The 18,958-nt window shown below is 40.8% G+C and overlaps 1 protein-coding gene across 1 annotated transcript; it reads right to left on the bottom strand.

The window, feature by feature from the left end:
* Positions 1-3,831: 3,831 nt before the first annotated feature.
* Positions 3,832-7,838, bottom strand: s1pr5b (sphingosine-1-phosphate receptor 5b). Its single transcript, XM_063883819.1, has 2 exons — positions 7,704-7,838; positions 3,832-6,470 (listed from the first exon to the last, which is right to left on the bottom strand). The coding sequence occupies exon 2, from the start codon at positions 6,232-6,234 to the stop codon at positions 5,023-5,025; it is 1,212 nt and encodes a 403-aa protein (XP_063739889.1). The 5' UTR covers positions 6,235-6,470; positions 7,704-7,838; the 3' UTR covers positions 3,832-5,022.
* Between the last annotated feature and the right edge of the window lie 11,120 nt (positions 7,839-18,958).

The following is an 18,958-nucleotide window of genomic DNA, read 5'->3' as shown; positions in this document are numbered from 1 at the left end:
CTGAAGCTTTAACGTCAATCATATTTTTCTTTAAACGATAATACACCACTTGCATGAAACGTGAAATGTGTTGTATTTATTATGGCAATCATTGTAATAGCATTTAAACGTAAATAGAGATAGCCTACGTACAGCAAATTCGGTATTAATTCAACTTAATTGATACTCAAACAAAGCGTAAGCCAAAAAGTATCTTCTTGTTCTTGCTGTAACTTTCCATATTATAAAAACACACTGGTGCTCAAGAAACATGGCTATAATGGCCCCTAGTTACCAAATAACCCAACATGCTCCCCCTTTGTATAGCTCACCTTGCTTGTTAAGTTATCTTCCTCCTGAAAATGTCCTTGTTTATGAATGGCCTGTACAGAACAATGCAGCTTGACAGAAACATGCTCTAGGCAGGTGCTGACACCAGTAGGTTCCCCCCCTCTTACAAAAATACGTTAGTCAGGTCAATACAGTAAACAGAATACTCTATTCAGCGGTCACAAGGTGGCATCACAACCCTACTGAGTCACTGCAAGCACTAAGACCCACGTCTATGTCATATTTATTAAACTATATTAGATGTTCAGAAGTGATTTGCAATCATTGAAAAATGTGAGTTGCCTGTACTTATGAAGTACAAACATGTTTGAGCTTTGTTGAGCCCTATAGGCAGAATTCACAGCTAATTAAACCAAATGAGTAATGCTGAGATTTAATCTCCACTCCCCCGGAGTCAGTGAAATTGATGATGAAGCATGAACACTCATGATAAATCCTTGATGTAATATGACAAGCTTTGAATCAGCTTTCACTAATCATTTCCCAGCTGAGAGACTATTCTGCCTTCACTATGTGTTAGATTAATTAAGTGAAGTTGGCCTTGGGGCACAAAACTGGACACAAATCTCATACAAACAATTTTTGTTCAAAGTTGTTTTCAAACTCTATAGTTTTAGAACATAAAACCATTATTATCTTTATTATTTACTTATTACTGTATAATCATATGATGTATTTGATGTAAATCCCTTGTACTTTGAGTTGCAATTATCCAAAAGGTTATTTATAAATAAAGTTTGATTGGTGGATGTCTGCCCCACATGTATCCAAGATTAAAGCTGTACTTGCAGGTTCATTTTTTTCCTTTTCTTTTACGTGTATTTTTTTCTATTTACCAGATTAACTACATGTGTTACTACTCAGATTTTCCCCAAACTCCGCTGGCGCATCGAGCAGTAGAGCATGTGTAGGCCTACATATATTATACAATCTAGTCCTTGGCGATAGTGATTGATGACTTATGACTTGTACCTGCCAGCGTTGTTGCATGATTTCAGCAGCAGGGAGGGAGCTGGGGCCCATGAGAGATTCCCTGACATCTTGACCTCTGTCAGCAGGCACAGTGCTGGTGGATACATATAACATCTGGAAGAACATCTGCTCATATACAAATTATATCACAGGTATCCCACTGCCACGTGGTACATTTTACCCTGGATAATCATGTCTTTGGGGGACTGTTGGTTAAATAAAAATTAATGCAACTACATATTTATTTATGTGTGCCAGGAAGAATAAAAGGTGTGAAAAGTTTGCATATTTCTCTTAATAGATAATTGCACATGCTGTTTGCACAAGCCAGTTGTGGACTCGAGTCACATGACTTGGACTCGAATCAGACTCGAGTCTTGAATTTGATGACTTTAGACTTGACTTGACAAAATCTAAAAAGACTTGCACTTTGACTTGGACTTTAACATCAGTGACTCGCATTTGGACTTGGACTTGCCTCTTTTGACTCGAAAAGACTTGCTACTTTCCCCAAACCCAAAGATTAAAAAGTATGTTGACATGGACAGTGCTATCTCTCTTTGCACCGGTGTGCATCTGTGTGCGTAACGTGTGTGTGTGTGTGTGTGTGTGTGTGTGTGTGTGTGTGTGTGTGTGTGTGTGTGTGTGTGTGTGTGTGTGTGTGTGTGTGTGTGTGTGTGTGGCATGACATCCAATCAAATGAGATCCACGTTGTTTTGATCTGACAGCATCCAACCAATCAAAGTACTGGACAACCAATGAGGCGGAACAAACTATAAGGCGCCAAGTAGGCAAACATGATACCACGGGTAGTTTCGTTTGGATTTAAAAACTTTGAGGTGGTCAACAAAAAAAGAACTGCAGTCTGTAAAACATGCGGGACGAAGATAACAGACGGAGACGCGACAACTTTTGAAGACATTTGAAGTTGCACAAAGAACGGTAAGTTTTGAATGAAAGCCAACACTAGCTTATTGGCTAATTGCTAGCTAGCTACATATCAATGAGACTGTAAACGTCACCTTGGCTTACGAACACCCTAAACGGTATCTCCTGTGGGTTCATTAATGGATAAGGTCACTATTTTGCGCTTTGAGCCCCCTTTCTGGGTCGTCTTGGAAGAAATAGAAACGTTGACGGTTGGTCCAGTCTCCAGCTTTTGGCTAATTTGGAATCACCCCCTGCTTCAGAATGGTTGGCTACAGGCATTCATAACACTGTCCTTAAAACAACCCTAAACATTCGTTTTCAAAGATGAGCAACTCACCGAGTGGTAAGTCACTACCTAGACACAGCCGAAGGACAGAACGCCCTTTTGTTCTGGGCACTGAACATGAAGTCTCTTCCTTCACTCTTCCGAGTGGCCACCAGAGTCTTGGCAGTGCCTGCCTCTAGTGCTCCAGTGGAGCGCGTTTTCAGCCATGGTGGCATCATACTACGTCCCCATCGTGCACAAATGACTGACAGACTTTTGGCCAATTTGATCTTTTGCAAATGCAATGCAGCTTAGGGCCCTGACATAGAAAAGCACAAGTCTGTTCATTGTCTTGTTCATGACACTTCACATCTAGTCCCCTTCCAGACACACACACACACACACACACACACACACACACACACACACACACACACACACACACACACACACACACACACACACACACACACACACACACTTTTTTGGGAGTGAGGATTTCTTGTATAAAGTGGTGACATGTTTGAAAAGGTTAAGGTTACACTTAGGTTTTGAAATGAGTTAAAAAGACTGAACATATTTTTTATAAAGTGGTAACACATTTGGAAAAGTTACATTCAACTGTTTTTGTGATCCTCCAAATACCTGTTTGAGGACTGTTTTGCAAAAATGAGGATCTTTTGAGACAGTTATAGTGCAATAAGCAAAGGAAATACAATATCAGCACTTTCTGTGGAAATTACATTTGCCTTTGTTTATTTCAAATTTGTTTGAACAATGTTCTTGGTTTGATAAATATATACAGATCTTAAAAGCATACATGATTTGTTGAAATATTATTTCTCCGTTGTTAAAAGGACTCGAAAGGACTTGAAACTCAAACGGTAAGACTTGGGACTTGACTTCAGACTTGTCGGTCTTGACTTGGGACTTGACTCGGGACTTGCTTGTCTTGACTCGGGACTTGAAAGCAAAGACATGAGACTAACTTGTGACTTGCAAAACAATGACTTGGTCCCACCTCTGGCAAATTAGTCACAAGCTTCTATTCATAAAAAAGTATGTTTGCTTGTTCACATTGGAGTGGCATTCTTAAGGCATCTTGTTTTGCAAACATCTTGCAACTACGTTCTGCATCACCTCTGACTTGTCAAGGGGAGACATTTGTTTAAAGATGATTATCTTGTGCTTCCGTGGTATTTCTTCCCTCCAACTGTAGTGTCAATTCTCAAATTTATGTGGTTGCACTGATTTCCTGTCATACTTCTTCAAAAACTGTCCTTGCATTCACAGAACGCCAGCTACAAAGAAAGGATTACACACTGATACATATACAAGTCTTTAAAAAACTCATTTTATTTCTTTTATGAAAAGAAAGGTGGAGTTGATAGTCTTTTCTTGGTACAAAATAGATATATTTACAATACAGGTGATATGAAAAGTCTCAGAAATATAAAAAGTTCAATACATGAATTAAAGTACAAAAAATACATTGCCTTATTCATCAAGTGAGGTCCAGCAAGAAAGCATCTGTTTAAAAATACTGACTAACAGACAACAAATCAGTATCTTAATTTCCTCTGCCACTTTTTTAAGGAGTTTTTTTATAATCATTTATTAGACTTATAAAAGTTTTGCAATTACAGCTGATTAAGTTTCAGTTAAACTGCAAAAATGTCATGATGGAACAATAAAATGTTTTCCCCCTCCAGATGCCAGACTGACGTTTGAACAAAATTGGGCACTAAACCCCAACAACTTTCCACTTGGCATCAGATAGGTTAACCATCTGACATATCAAAACAGTGTCGGGAATTTAACGTGGCGGCTCAACCCTACATCTGTGGCACACAGTTTTATACAGAGCTGTAAGAACCGTTAAGAGCAAACGCCACTTCTCTTTTTCCTGTTATCTTTTTGACTATTTATTTCTCCTTGCATCATGTAACACATGTAGGGTGTCTTCACGTACTTTAGCTGAACAAATCTAGCACACCACAGGCCTTCGAACCAGCAAAATCCAGGTGTTTGCAGACGCACAGATTACAGACTGCGCAGACTGGTTTGTGCTGTATGAAGTAACTTAAACCATCACAATAAAAGAAACTTCAAAAAGAAGCAACTTCAACCAAAATTGTTCAGCATTCATGCCGAAAATGTTTTTTCCAGTCATGAAGAAGTCTCTCGGGGCTTACAGAATAAATCCGAGGCTGCTTGTCTGTTTCTCCAATGTTTTAGTGCAAATTAGTCACAAGCTTCTATTCATAAAAAAGTATGTTTGCTTGTTCACATTGGAGTGTCATTTTGTTTTGCAAACATCTCGCAACTACGTTCTGCATCACTTCTGACTTGTCAAGGTGAGACATTTGTTTAAAGATGATTATCTTGTGCTTCCATGGTATATCCTCCCCTCCAACTGCATCTTTGGATTATACCAGAACTGCTTCCTCTTTATAGGTGCACTACATGTCCTCTGTTCGTGGGAAATCCATTCAAACACTTATGTACTCAGGCAGTCAAACTCCTCATGACTTGAAGAGTTTTGGATAAAGGGTCTTAACAGGAGATGGGGTGGTGATATTGTTCCCAGAGGAAATAGTTGTCTCCAGTCCCCCCTCTAACTTCTGGGATGCCACTTCAGTTTTACTGAAACTGCACTCAAGGAACGGCATCCCAATCTTCTTCACCTGGCCGTCTCTGGTCATCAGACAGGGCCGACAGAGCAGCCTCAGAATGGCTCTCCTCATGTCCTTACTGGTCAGAGTGTAGATGATTGGGTTGAGGAGCGAGTTGACCATAGCTACTCCCAGAAAGTAATCAGCCTTGTAGAGCATGCGACAACTGCGGGTGGGGCAGAAAAAGTCCAGCAGGAGGAGGACGAAGAGGGGCAGCCAACAGGCTATGAAGACACCCAGCACGATGGTGACTGTTTTGAGAAGGGCGATGTACTTCTCAGACTTCCTCGCTAAGCCTTTCCTCATGCTGCCTGACAGACCCAGCCGCTGGCGCTGTGTGTTGGTGCGGACAATGCGGAAAACTCTGACATAAAGGACCACAATAGCCAGGAGCACTGCGCTAAACACAGACACGCAGAAGAGGATGTAGCTCCTGTCATAAAGCGGAAGGACTGTTGAACACTGGTCCAGTCTGTGGATGCAGTTCCAGCCCAAAATTGGGAGTACCCCTAAAAACCCTGCCAAGGCCCAACTCGCACCAATCAGCGCCCACATCCGTCCCCGCTTTGCCCCATGGTAGGGCCTCATTGTCACCATGGTAACATGTCGTTCAATTGCAATGGCCAGCAGACTAATTATTGAGGCAGCCAGAGTGATGAAAACCCCTCCCTCCCTGAGGAACCATAGCAACGGCGTCAGTTTCAAAGTATTAGGTCCAGACATGATGATGTTGGCCATGTATGTAATCCCAGCCAGCAGATCAGACAGAGTCAGGTTGCCCAGCAGGTAATACATGGGCAGGTGGAACTTCTTGTTCCTCCAAATGGCAATGAGAACCACAGCGTTCTCCAGGACAATGAGGAGACACACCACCAGGAACGCAATGCCCTCGGGTTTGAGTCCTTCCCGGTAGCGGTCTTTCTGCAGCTTGCCTGTGTAGTTATAATGATCCACAAGGACTAAATTGTCCTGGTACTCCCAGAAGAACTGCAAGTAGCCAAGAGAGGAGGGGGTATGGGAGGTGGGGAATATGGGTGTCGAGGGGGTACTTGAATCTTCCATGCTTTTTGTATCTTTTCTTCTACGCTGCAGTCTATGGCTATGAAGTCATTTTTGCTGACATACTTTAGCAGCAAAAGCTGTGAAGAATACACAAAAAATGTCTGAGCTCCGTCAATAAAGGGAGGGATTACATAGAGTTGATCAAGTGTAATCCACCAGAATGATTGAGATGTTTTTTTTTCTTCCAGAGGACGGTGCTATAGAGCACTGTTTGTCCTGGTGAGAGGGTCCAGACACTGCAGGAGGACGAGAAAGAAGCATTACAAATTTGATGGAATGAATAAAAGCAGCACATAGTGGAAAACATAATCCTTAAGAACAAACCTAAACACTTTAAAATTAAAGTAAGTAAACATTCAAAGTTTATTAAAGGACTAGCTAGGGTCACGGAGACATTCAACCAACTCAATGAAAAGAAATATGAGTCATAATTGCCCATAAAAGCAAGGTGATGATTTAAATACTGAAACTGTCTACATCTAACCATGCAAACAAGAAAATAGTTGGTAGGTAAGTTAAATACATACGTCCTATGATATTTTAGTAAGAATTGTGGATATTTAAAACTTTAACTATGACCTCATGAATGTGACACAAAAGGCTGAAAGGACAGAGGGATCATTTTAATGTCAAAAAACATTTAGTCTTAAAGTGTGTTTGAAGTGTGTGTCAGTCAGTGTACGGTTGTTAGACTTGAACAATCGCAACATGTGCACTTAATTTGGCACACATGCCAGGCTCTCCCCCCCAGCATCACCAGTCCACTTTCATACTGTAGATGAAGTGTGTTTGAAGTCTCCCACACATGCAAAACTGCATGCCCAAGTTTATTACAGTTGCAAACTATTATCATGAAATATACTGAAGGCTGTGGCTGTAATAATTTAGCTTGCATTGTTAATGTTGAAAACAATCAGGGGTGATTAGGGTTGCATTCCTTTCAATCTGTGTCATGTGAAATAGGTTTTTCCCCACTTCTGGAGTCATATGTTAGCATTTAACAAACGGTCTGAAGACTTTAATTCATTCAATGTGTTGCAAAGAATTCGAGAAATTAATAACTTGTTGGCTCAAACAGCTGAGTGGCTAGTCCTTTGACAGTACAGACTGAATCAAGACCAAGGATAAAAATATGAATGAATGCCAGTAACTTAATGTCAATTATCCATGATGAAGTGTGAGTTAGGCAATATGTCAATATGTCTGGTTTAACCACAATTATCAGCGTTAGTTGAAAAAATAAGCAATTAAAAGAAGTGATTGAAAAATAAACAATATGCATTTTGAACTTATATAGCTGATAGTAACATTTCCTTGAATTATTAATCCTACGTTTCCCAGGCTTAAATTAGATCAATTCAAGCAGTAAAAAGTTACAAACCCTCCTCTAATAAACATGTTTCTCATCGGTCACACAAACTTCTATTACATCTTGTTTCAGAATAAAAAAGAGTCACAAAAAAAATTACCTTGAAACTGATTTAGTGTTGCCTTTATCCTGCAATTCATCTGCTTCTTATTGTGGAGAATCCAAACACAGGCACCAAGTGACTCGCAGTCAAACTGACGAGGCAACGGGAGTGAAGTTTAAACACAGCTAAAGGGGGTTGGTCCTAACCCAAACTGTTTCTCCCCCTTACATTCTCTCTCTGTCTCTGTCTCTCTCTCTCTGTCTCTGTCTCTCTCTCTCTCTCTCTCTCTCCCACACACACACACACACACACACACACACACACACACACACACACACACACAGTTTTCTCCTGGCTGCACACAATCTCTTCTTGATGACACTGGCAGATGAGCAGGAGCTGGATCAATGATTTTACTAGGATTTCATTGAATAACCAGCCACAACCTATGAAGCTGAAAGTCTTCCTCATATTTCAAAGTCCACTAAATGTCATTGCTCTACAGGCGAACAGAGACGGGCGAAGGAAACCTCATGTCTCCGATATAATCATGAAGACTCACCTCATTTGGTAACATGATGACTGCAAGAGGAGCCTACACTTTGCGTACACAAGCCCCTTCCTCAAATGTTCCATATACCATAGTTAAATGATTACTTCATGCAATATGCAGCGTGTTAGCTACAATAAGACTACAGATGTTGCTATGACAGCAGTATTTGAGCAGAAAACATTTTAAAGACTGCAAGAAAACCTGAAAGTGCATCGAGAACACTGCATAAAATATCACATTATGAGGAAGTACTGTTCATGTTCAGGTGTTGGGTGCTTTTGTGCTGGAAGAACCAGTTTGGACAATTCATAAAAACACAGAGCCTGAAATGCAGACAATGATCTTTTGTTTTTCTCCATTTCCTCAAAGTTAAGAATTATTGCTCCCACGATCTTTTGATGATCTAGAAGAGAATCCAGTTCCCATGGCAGATGATGGCTCCTAATTCATAGAGCCTATATAAGGGAGTTCACAGCGTGCTTTGACACGCTTCCGTGGCTCACCTGCGAAAACTCTCCTGCAGGGCGTGCAGAAGGTTTACCACGACAAAACAAAGCAAGGGAGAGTTGAGAGGGACGCTATAAGCTTCAAATAAATCTTTAATTGGTTTGCTGTATGTTTCAAGGCCTGTCTGTTCTTGATATGATGACATTTTGTTCACACAGACTCACTGATCCATGAACACATGTTTATCACCAGTAACGTTGCATTCGCTGTTACTTTCCATACCCACAGTGTTTTGACAGTTACAAATCCTGGTGTCTATCCGGGTGCACACCTGATATATTACACTACAGTCTCTGACTAGTCAAACAGCGGTGTCCTTCAACTAAACCTGTTTGCGTGGGATTACCTGGTTTAGCTGAAAAATCCTCTGGCACCTTTGTGCACGTCTGTGTCTGAGTGTGGACAATACACAACGTATTTCTTTTTTCCTTTTCTCTTCACACCTGCTTTATGGCACTCTCTTTCTCACATAGTCTATACCCAGATTGTTCCTTTTTTATTTCTGACAGGGTCAAGTGCCTGCTTATTGGGCTCCTGAAAACATCTGTTAATAATTATTGCTGACATATTGACACACATTAGTGAATCGACAGATAAAACCATCAAAAATATCCCCCAAACCAATTTGAAACTAAAAAGGTGCTTGGAATTTTAATTCAAATCAGCAGGGGTGAAAGAAGTACTGAAATATTTCTCTTTAAGAAAATGAAGCAATACCAGTGTAGAAGTCCTCAATGTCCATCAATGAAATGTCTACTTAGGTTAATAAAAAAGTATACTGTCAACATATTTTTTAATTAACAAAATAACATCTGTTTATGTGTTGTCTTCTTAGTTGATATGCAACATACAATACTACCAACAGTATTTACCTCTGAGATGTTGTCCAGTATAAAGGTGTATACTAAAAACGTAAGTACTGTACTTAAATAAAAGTTCAGTAATTAGATCATTCTAAATGGTTGACTGAAATACATGTACACGCCTACAGCCTATTCGCATCACTGTATGCTTGTGTGGGTTGCAAGTAAAGGGCTTGACGTTGGTAGACAATGTTTTGCCACAGGTCTGAGTGTCTAAATGTTACATGTTTCATCTACACTTCCTGCTGTCTGCACCGCTGGGTGTAGAATTGGAGGCCTATCGGGAGATCATTGAAGAGTAATATCCTGTCTGGGTGAAGCTCACATCAAAGCCTCAGAGAGAAACAGGGGTCTGACACTGAGGATGAGTAGTTTAACAGACGAACAGGCCTCATACAACACTGAACAGGAAGGAAACGCTGTCTTCTTTCATCTCTCCCTATTGATCGTTCATGTGTTACCCAGTCTTGTCTGTTTTCCTGTTACTGTTTAGTCTCTATCTTAATCACACTTTTCCAGTTTTTTTTCATTCCCCACTCAAATGTTTACCCCATGTTTCTGTCTTCATAACTTTCCTTTTTCTGGGCAGCAACACTGGAAACACTCTACAAGGATTTCCCTCTCTGGTATTCTTTATGTATATTTTTGGCCACACACCGCTATAATGCTGACCTATTTCAGCTGAGCCTGCTCCTCTTTGGGTGTGACAGTATATGTGCCCTTGATGAACCAGTTTTGATTTCAACAGGACCTGTTTATGGTGCAAGGGGACTTCCTGCTGATTCTGTTGTACTAGTTGAGTGATGTTATGATGGCTTCTTTAGTGCTGGAGGTTACACATTTTAGCTGTAGTGTTAATATTGTTATGGCCTGAACATTGTTCAGCCTGTGAGGAGAGACACAGTTGTCAAAAGAGTCTGAAACTCAGGATCACCTACAGCGTGTTGGTAAAATAAATATTATGGCATCATTTTTTCTTAACTTTTTAAAGGTGATTTAAAAAAAAATGTATACACTAACCTGTCCTGCCCTTCCTCCCAGCACAATTAAACCTAAAATATCCCAGACATTGTTTCTCAGTTTTAACTTTTGCATGTCTGGCACTCAGAATGGCTGATTGTTCTCTGATGTCTACAAAGAAGGTATATAACTTTGGTTGATCCAAAAAATGTCCATTGCGGTTTTACAGACCCATTTACAACCCTATGATTTGGTCCTAGAATCAAACAAGCTGAATTGCCTTATTTGGGGGCTCATTTAAATAATTATGAGGAGCTCTGCTCTGATTGGCTGGTTTACAAGGAGCATCCATGGCTGCCTCAGAGCCCACAGAAGTAAGTGAAGATCGTGAAACGGTGTGAGATGAACCATGGAGGCTATTGGCATCCAACCTTACATGTTTGAGCCTTTATCGGAGGAGGAAACCGATGAATCTGAAGAACAGCCAGTTGGTCGGAGATTGGAGAGCAACTTTACGGAGTGGTTAGTGTTAGCGTTAGTGTTTCCAGCAGCTGGTGTATGCAAATGTTGGGGCTGGACTACCGTGTGTGACGTAACACACAGCGATTGTTGTTATTCGCCCGTTTTACTGCTGTGATATGCATATTCATGATTTGCACGTCACGGAGGAAACAATGGTGTCTGAGGTTCATGGTATGTCAGTACAATGTACCGAACTCGCCTTATTCAACTATGCCAAAATAAATAGTTTTCCATTCTATGGCACCTTTAATGTTGATGTCCTGCCAAGCTCTTTCTGTTTCTCTTCTCATCACTGAAACACTTCATGCTGGGGTCTTTCTAAGGCTATCGCACCGCTGCACCTCATGCAATCCATCACCACTCAGTACTCTGTTGTAATTCACTGATAAGTTCCCAAAAATCAGAATAGCCAGGCCTGCTCTGTGACGATAAGAAAACATTCCTCACTGCTTGCAACTGTATCTTTTTTTCTGTCACACACATATGCGCAGCAGCAGCCGACTGTATCCCTCCTCTTTGACTTCATCCTTCATTCTCTACATTTTCATATAGCCCCACTGAAGCGTGATGTTTACTTTCCAGTATTGGATCACTCGATGGGCTCATGGGGTTACATCGCATGACCTAAGACAGTCCAACCCACTCATCAGCGCATTGTTTGTTTGGATTTTCCAGCCGACTTGCCGCGGTTTGGGGGCCACTGAAGGGTGACTTATGAGGATCTGTGTTCTTTTGAAGTGCTCGCAGGCCATGGTGGCCTCAGAAGGAGGGATGAGTTGAGGAATGAGCTAAGAGGGAAAGTCAAGGGAAGGAGGGAGAAGGAGAAAATGTGGGAAAGGGGTACAAGCGGTCTGGTCTTTTTCTGGCGACAGTTGAGCCGTTGCTGCAGTGAGGAGCGATGAGTCATCACAATTAAGCTCCGTTCTCGCAGGAAATGACCCCATATTGCTCCAATTACAGTGATAACAGCAGATAACACCTTGGACGAAGAGACTGCAATTATTTTCTTTTTCCATCTGTCTTCAGAGTGTTATTTTTATCTGCAGTGGTCTCTCTGTGTGGTTCGATTTATTTCTCATGGCTCGGCTGTGTCTCAGTGCTGAAGCTTTGTTGGGCGAGTGTCGCTGCATTCTGGATGTGTTCACTCCAACACTGGCAGGCTAAATGCCTAATGAGATCCAGATTTGGTACTTTTTTTTCGTTTATTATGTGACACTGACACCCCTCTTGTCTCTACAGGGCTGTAACCGTCTCACTCAACCCTCAGGATGATGTGTCCACCCCTGCAATGCCAGAGTTTAACACACAACTTCAATCATGGTTTGGCCCCTGAGGGCATTTCATGCATGTGTCAAAGGATTTGTCAGTTAGAGTTTTTGCATATGCTCACAATTTCACTGTTGTATCTCTCTACACATGAAAGAATAATAACTGACTGTGTTGTACCGTCTCCATCTTTGACCAAATATTTAACTTCATCAATACATGTCTTACCTTCCACCCCTACCTTCTATCCTTCTGATAGATTTAACCCTGAAATATATACATTTTTAACAGCAGGTAACCTTTAGACTGAAATGAAATTCATGGAAGGTTTGTGCTTTCAGTATTTTTATAAAAAATAATTTTATGAAAGAAACTTGTTCAGTTCATATTTTATGTTAACATTTTAAGAAATTAAAAATAGCAATATGAAAGGTGTCTGAGCCACTGTGGATTTCCCCGACTGGTTTTTACGAGGTGGAACTTTATGGGTTTAGTTCAGTCTATCAGCCCTCAACAGTGTTGCTTTACTTTGTTTGAGTAAAACAACCTTCCATCGAACACTAGCTACCCAGCAGCAAATGCGGTCACAGTTAGCAACTAGCTAACATGGTGAAGGTGGACACAAAAAGAGTAAAAAATATTGGAATTACAATGCGTCCGGTGACAAGGTTACCCTGTGTCAGGATGCACGGTGTGTCAAAGCAAACTTTTTTTTTGGTGACATGTTTGCCAAATTAAGGTTAAAAACCGATATAAAACACAAAACATGACATAAACATTTTGTATATGATATTTTTCCCCTATATCGTAGTTGCATTAACATTAACTTCTAGACATAAGCTAACTTCTCTAAATGAACTCAGGATGATCCAGATGAAAGCTGAAATGCTTTTAGAAAAAAGTTTTGTGATCCTTATTCAGATTTTTCCCTTCTGCTTGCAGCTTGGAAATAGGTGAAGTTGTGTCAGAAATCCCTACTCTGCTTTTACAAACACACTCATACACATCTTTCCAAACACGCATGAACACACACGAATCCTGCCCTCATGGACCTCTAGAGACATGATGGTAATCAGAGGAGATCGTTGGACAAAGACATTATAACCGCACGGCAGCCATACGGATCCCTGCGGGATGCTCACTCACGGATAGTGTTGCTTGAACGATTCCTGCTCTGTTTCTTTTTGGCCTCTTGAAATTCCATCTTGCTCTCTGTTCTTCAAGAAAAAAAGGGGGCAGGAGGAGCACAAACCAGTAAGAATGTAAATGAATGCCAGATCTCAAAGTTTTGGCCCCTTTCTGCATCCTAGGATAATTTGTAAAACCGTGCAGCCAAGACGCTGATACTGTGAGTGTGAGTGAAGAGAAGGGCATGAGACAAGCCCGGGCCCCAAAACCTTTTTTCGACTTTTCCTTTCTCTTCCTTCTTCTCGTAGTCTCCTTCTCATTTTCCATATTTGACCTCTACTATTAACCGTCCCATGTTTCCATTCAGAAAGTGTTTAATTAAGAAAAAGTCGAAATAGAGTACCAGCTCAGTCAACTAGTAATAAAGTTAGCGTGACTGAAAGTGATTTAAAAGAAAGCCTGGTTGCCCCTTTTTTTTTATTCTTGAGTGTGCCATTTAAGAAGTAACAGACCTCAGATGAAGAAGACGCCCCTCACATCTTCTTCAAACCAAACCAACATTGGTGGCATCAATGGTTTAAAGTCTGCTCCGTGTTGTCATGAATACAAAAAGAGAGTTTGAGGAAGGTTATCTTTTCATTTAAAACAGATGACTCTCATGTCGGTGCTCTAAGGTATGGGGCTGTTAACCAGGAGGCGATTCAAGCATTAATACTGGAATCAGTTGTGTTACAGTGCATAGCTAGTGGTAACACCAAACAAAAGGTCACACCGGGACCTCCTTGTAAAGACAAAAAATATATTTGTTATACATTTATGTAGCTTAAGAGGTGCCAGTAGGTAATTTCTTTAACTTTGGACAGAGTTAGGCAATCTGAAGTATATCTAAGCTAAGCTAAATCTTAGATCTTGCTCCATTACTGCCCGCACATGAGTGTTATTAATAATTATCTTTAACCTTCAGCAAGAAAGCTCCACTCCTTATCTTTAAAACAGTTCTTTGGTGCCTTCTATTCAAAAAGGTCAACATTAAAAATGCTGACCTTTTTGAACAATATGAAAGTGAGTTGCTGATTGGATTTGTGTTTGATTCCTTGTTCAGTCATGTTAACAAAACCATGGCAAAGCTTGTAAAGCAAACTTTTTTTTACTTCACACGGATATAAAAAATAATTCAAAGCACTCCTGCATCAAATTCTTGCCAAAATGAAACCTGCAGGAGTCAATAACAAGCTAAACATGTGTCCGAGATCTGAGTAGTGTGTTGCTAAACATTTGGCGACCTGCCATGGGATATGTGTTCTTATTCATAAATCATTCCTATGCTCCCATCAAAGCTGGCTTGTTCAATTTTACAAAAGGATATTTTACCCGAGCAGCAGCACATATTTCAACCCCTTGCTGTGCCTGTAATATCTGTCACATCTTAAACTACTGCATTTCCAACGGATGCGTGAGATGACAAGTTAAGATAAATGGCGTGGTTGGAAAAAAAGTTCTGACTCAGGGAACTGATAGTGCACACTTATTTTTCATATACACATTTAGAGTACAAAAGCCTGTATTGTATAGCATGTAAAGCATGTATGATCTCTAATAGCCTTTGTTGTTTTCAACGACACCCAGGATCTTTCAGAAAGCATATTAGTGGAAGTCAATGCTCTGATGTCATTCAAGTTCTGCAACCAATTACGTGCGGTCCAGAGAAATTCAGAAACGTAACGTTTTCCTCGGTTTTTGTGTCTCCACGTCTATGTGTCAGTCACCCGTCTCTTTACCCCTTGAACCCCACCGCCATCTCCTCCCCCCGTTCAGAAACCACATTTCCAAGATGCTTATTCCATTGCAAGCAATTAGATGTCAGGTCACAAGCTCACCAACAGCTGGGTCCTGTTTCAGTGTGCCACGGTGCAAGATTGGTGCAGGTTTCAGTAAATGGTGTATCAAGAGTACATCAGCAGATCGTGCACTGACACAAACCAGCTGGCCTCTTTAGCTAATTTGCTCCATGTTGAAAAGTGAAAGAAAAATGAAGGGAATTTTAATTTAGCTTGAAAGGTTTTCTAAATGTGAACTGCAGGGTTTCCCTCTTCCACCTTGAGCAATAGCAGCAGCAGAATAATAACATTGGGCCTACATGTAAAGGCATGTAGACTCCCACTGGGGAGCAGGTTACATTCTTCCAAAGTTTGACTCCTCATTTTTTAAACAACCCCTCTCTTTGCCCTCATGGTTTAGTAGATCAGAAATAGACCAGGCTTATAGCCAGAGGGGACAAAATAAATCCCAAGTCACCAAGTTCCCAGTCAAACATTCCTTCTGTTAAGAAAATCAGTCCATTTCTCATGTTTTCAATCCTGTCACATCAATTAAACAGTTTTCATTTGATTTTGACCCATAGCCTCTTCAAGGATAAAGTTGCAAGATGTGTCTGGACAAATCTGAATCGTATGGTTTTGCATTTGTCAGCAATGTGCAGTTGCAGTCAAAGTAGTACAGTCTATTGGACTTGCTTAAACCAAATGTCGTCGCACTGAAGAGATTACTTGTCATTCCCACAAACTCTCTGCCAGGTCTCGCGCCAGCTTGCTTAAACCCACAGAACTTGTAAAATGTTGTTAAGAGGCCAAAGCTTACAAATATATAAAAAAGGCCAGGTTTAATTACACGGCAATGTGTATAAAATGAGTAAGAATATTTTAATTAACTTCATTTGAATGTGGCTTTTGTGCAATTGTCAACATTTTCAAACTCTTTCAAACCAGATTTACCTCACTTTGAAACTAGTTTAGTGCAATTTTGAGGGAAATCAATAACACAGTTGGAATCCGACAGTTTGCGTTGTGTCTAAACATAGTTGTGTGTCACATCCATCAGTGCCTTGGGACTTCAGAGATCAGCAGGTCAAAGTGAGTTTCAGCTCCAAGTCTTATTTTGGTGTTTTGTTTGGGTGCTTTTCAGGAGGGAGGGTATTTTAGTTTTCCCAGTGACTGATAGGGCTTGTTGTTTACGGAAGCACAATTATATGAGCGACTGGGCAAAGTTCTGGTCCTGAATGAGTCCCTATGGGCCCCTAATGGCCGCCCTATAACTGCTGAGATTTGGCAACAGGGCAGCTAGTGACTTTGCAAGATGCTGTAAAACCATTTTAGTGTTCACTAACACTGTACACTCTGTGTTAGGCCCTCTGTTTGCAAGGTCTTCCATGTTTAATGTAAGGATTGAGAAGGATTGATAGAGGCAGAGGTATTTTTTACATGTGTTGGCAAGGCTAGGAAAGGAGGATGGATTTCACAAGCTTCCTGATGTGCCCCTAACATTCCCAATGGGACTTGTCATCAGGGACCTTTCCCCCTTTCCCCCCATCTAGAGGTAGGATGCCAGGAGCAATCAAGTAGGATAGAAGAGTGTTAAGAAGAAGAGCAGTCAGAGAAAAATACTTTAAAGAAGAGAGCAGACATTTACAAAATTGTACAACAACACAGATGAAGATAAACAGATTTGAACATAAGTAGAACATGAGTTTTCTCCTGCCTCACACATAAAAGAGTTTGAATAAAACATGTAAAAGAGCTGTGAGTGCCTCAGTGCCCCAAGGAGAAAAAGTAGTCCTCTTTCAAGCTTGTTTAGACTCAAGAGCAAAAGATCCCCCCCTAATTCCTCAAACTGTCATCTCGTGTCTTTTCTTCTTCTATAACATAAACCATCCTCTCAGATCATCCTCTCTTCTGGCTTTTCTCAGAGGCGAAAGGCCTGCTCTTGCACATGTTCGCTTATGTTTGAACAGGAAAACAGAAAATTCCTTGCAACACAAAGGGGATTGGTCAAGGACACAAATTAGCTGCATCAGCTCTGCATCCATCTTTTAGCACGGTTGTGTTTGAGAACCTCTCAAAACATGAATAGCACAGTAAGTTCTTGGTGTTGGTGTTCGCCTATAAAGCAACTTGTTCTAGTCTGTATTCAAATGTTCTGCAGCAGAGCACAGTATGAATAAATAGTTTGCAAGAGGAGGATTGGAAGAGGTTGAAAAAGGACTTGGAAGCAACGGTGTGACAAATGCAGTATGCGACAGTGTTGTGTGGGAATTGTTTGTTTGCTTTACTGTCCATTATGTTGCAATTCCGTTCTCACCCAGGCCTCGCTCCCACTTTCTCCCCCACATCTCTTCTCTGCCATGTCACCTCCCAATCACTCTTGCCTTCTTTTCCCTTTGCTTATTCCTAGATTTTCAGATTATGTCGTTTGAGAACCAGATGTGCAGTGCTAAGAAAGTAGCGGGATCTGAACAACTCTCTTAGGCTTTTAATACATCTACTTCTGTCACTATTCATGTACTCATGCAACATTACGAGAGCCTCTAAGAGAGATTGTTCAAAGTGTGTTTTTACTGTCAGCAGGCTGTTGACCCCGCTTTGGAGTGTGGCCGTTTGGAGCAGCTAAACAATTTTGCATTCAGGCACGGTCAGTAGCTACATTTTAACCTGTTTCAAGAATAACTTTCTGCCTTTTCCCTGTTATTTTTTCTACCACCTGGACTTTTTAGTCCAGTATCCTTTTTCTTTATTTTGTCAATGTCTTTTGCAGAAACACATGTCTTAGGAATTTAGATGTGCAACATTGCCATCAGCAGGGATAGCTACTGAAACAGTGAAAATATTCAGAATATACACAGTCAGGACACAAAACGGAATGACAGCATTACATGCCCATTTCTGGAGAACTCAATCTTAGTATATATGCTTCACAGAACAAAAGGACGTCATCAAATCTTCATACCTCTCTGAGTTCAAATGCCGCATTATTAAGTAATTGAATGTGAGAATCATATTGTCTCACAGGCTATTTCTCCCTGTTACTTTCTACTATTCCTATTTCTAGACACATGTGTCATGCCTGAAGGACATGGAACAGTGATTAAGTGAACAAAGCAGATTACATCTTGAGGCCATGTTTGTGTGTTTTTCCAATTGGGACCTGTTGTTTATTTTGGTTCTTGTTCAAGCATTCCTTAATTACAGATGTGATTTTCCGATTGGTTCTTAAATGGTTTATAAAGATAAACACTTCTTCTTGAGTGACCTACCAGTTATCCGCAGGAAACTGAAGGGTGAGAGAGTTTGCAGTGATACCTTTAGCCCACTTAGGAGCATTTGCATTTGTTTTTCAGTAACCCTGCCCCAGGCCAGAAAGACAGGTAGAGTCATGGTCTACGAAAAGATAAAACAGTCTCAGGAAACAAAGCACAGCAACAGTATCCATCAGCTTTGACCTCCAGCTCCTAATGGTGATTCCCGAGAGCTTGTTTTCTTTCATGACATTTACTTCATTCCTTTACCAGCACCACCCATCTCTGTAAAAACCCTCATCCAAGTCTCAGGTTTCAGTGTCAGAGATTCTTGTTTAAAGATGTGAACACTTGTTTTCCTCTGCGACCCTCTGCTTTGGCACTTAAGGGCCGCATTTACATCAATTTGCACAATTAAGCTAGAATGCGTGAAGAGTTAGCACGT

Source organism: Eleginops maclovinus, chromosome 5 (assembly GCF_036324505.1).
Source record: "Eleginops maclovinus isolate JMC-PN-2008 ecotype Puerto Natales chromosome 5, JC_Emac_rtc_rv5, whole genome shotgun sequence".
NCBI classification, from domain to species: Eukaryota; Metazoa; Chordata; class Actinopteri; order Perciformes; family Eleginopidae; genus Eleginops; species Eleginops maclovinus.
This window is presented reverse-complemented; position numbering and strand designations above follow the sequence as displayed.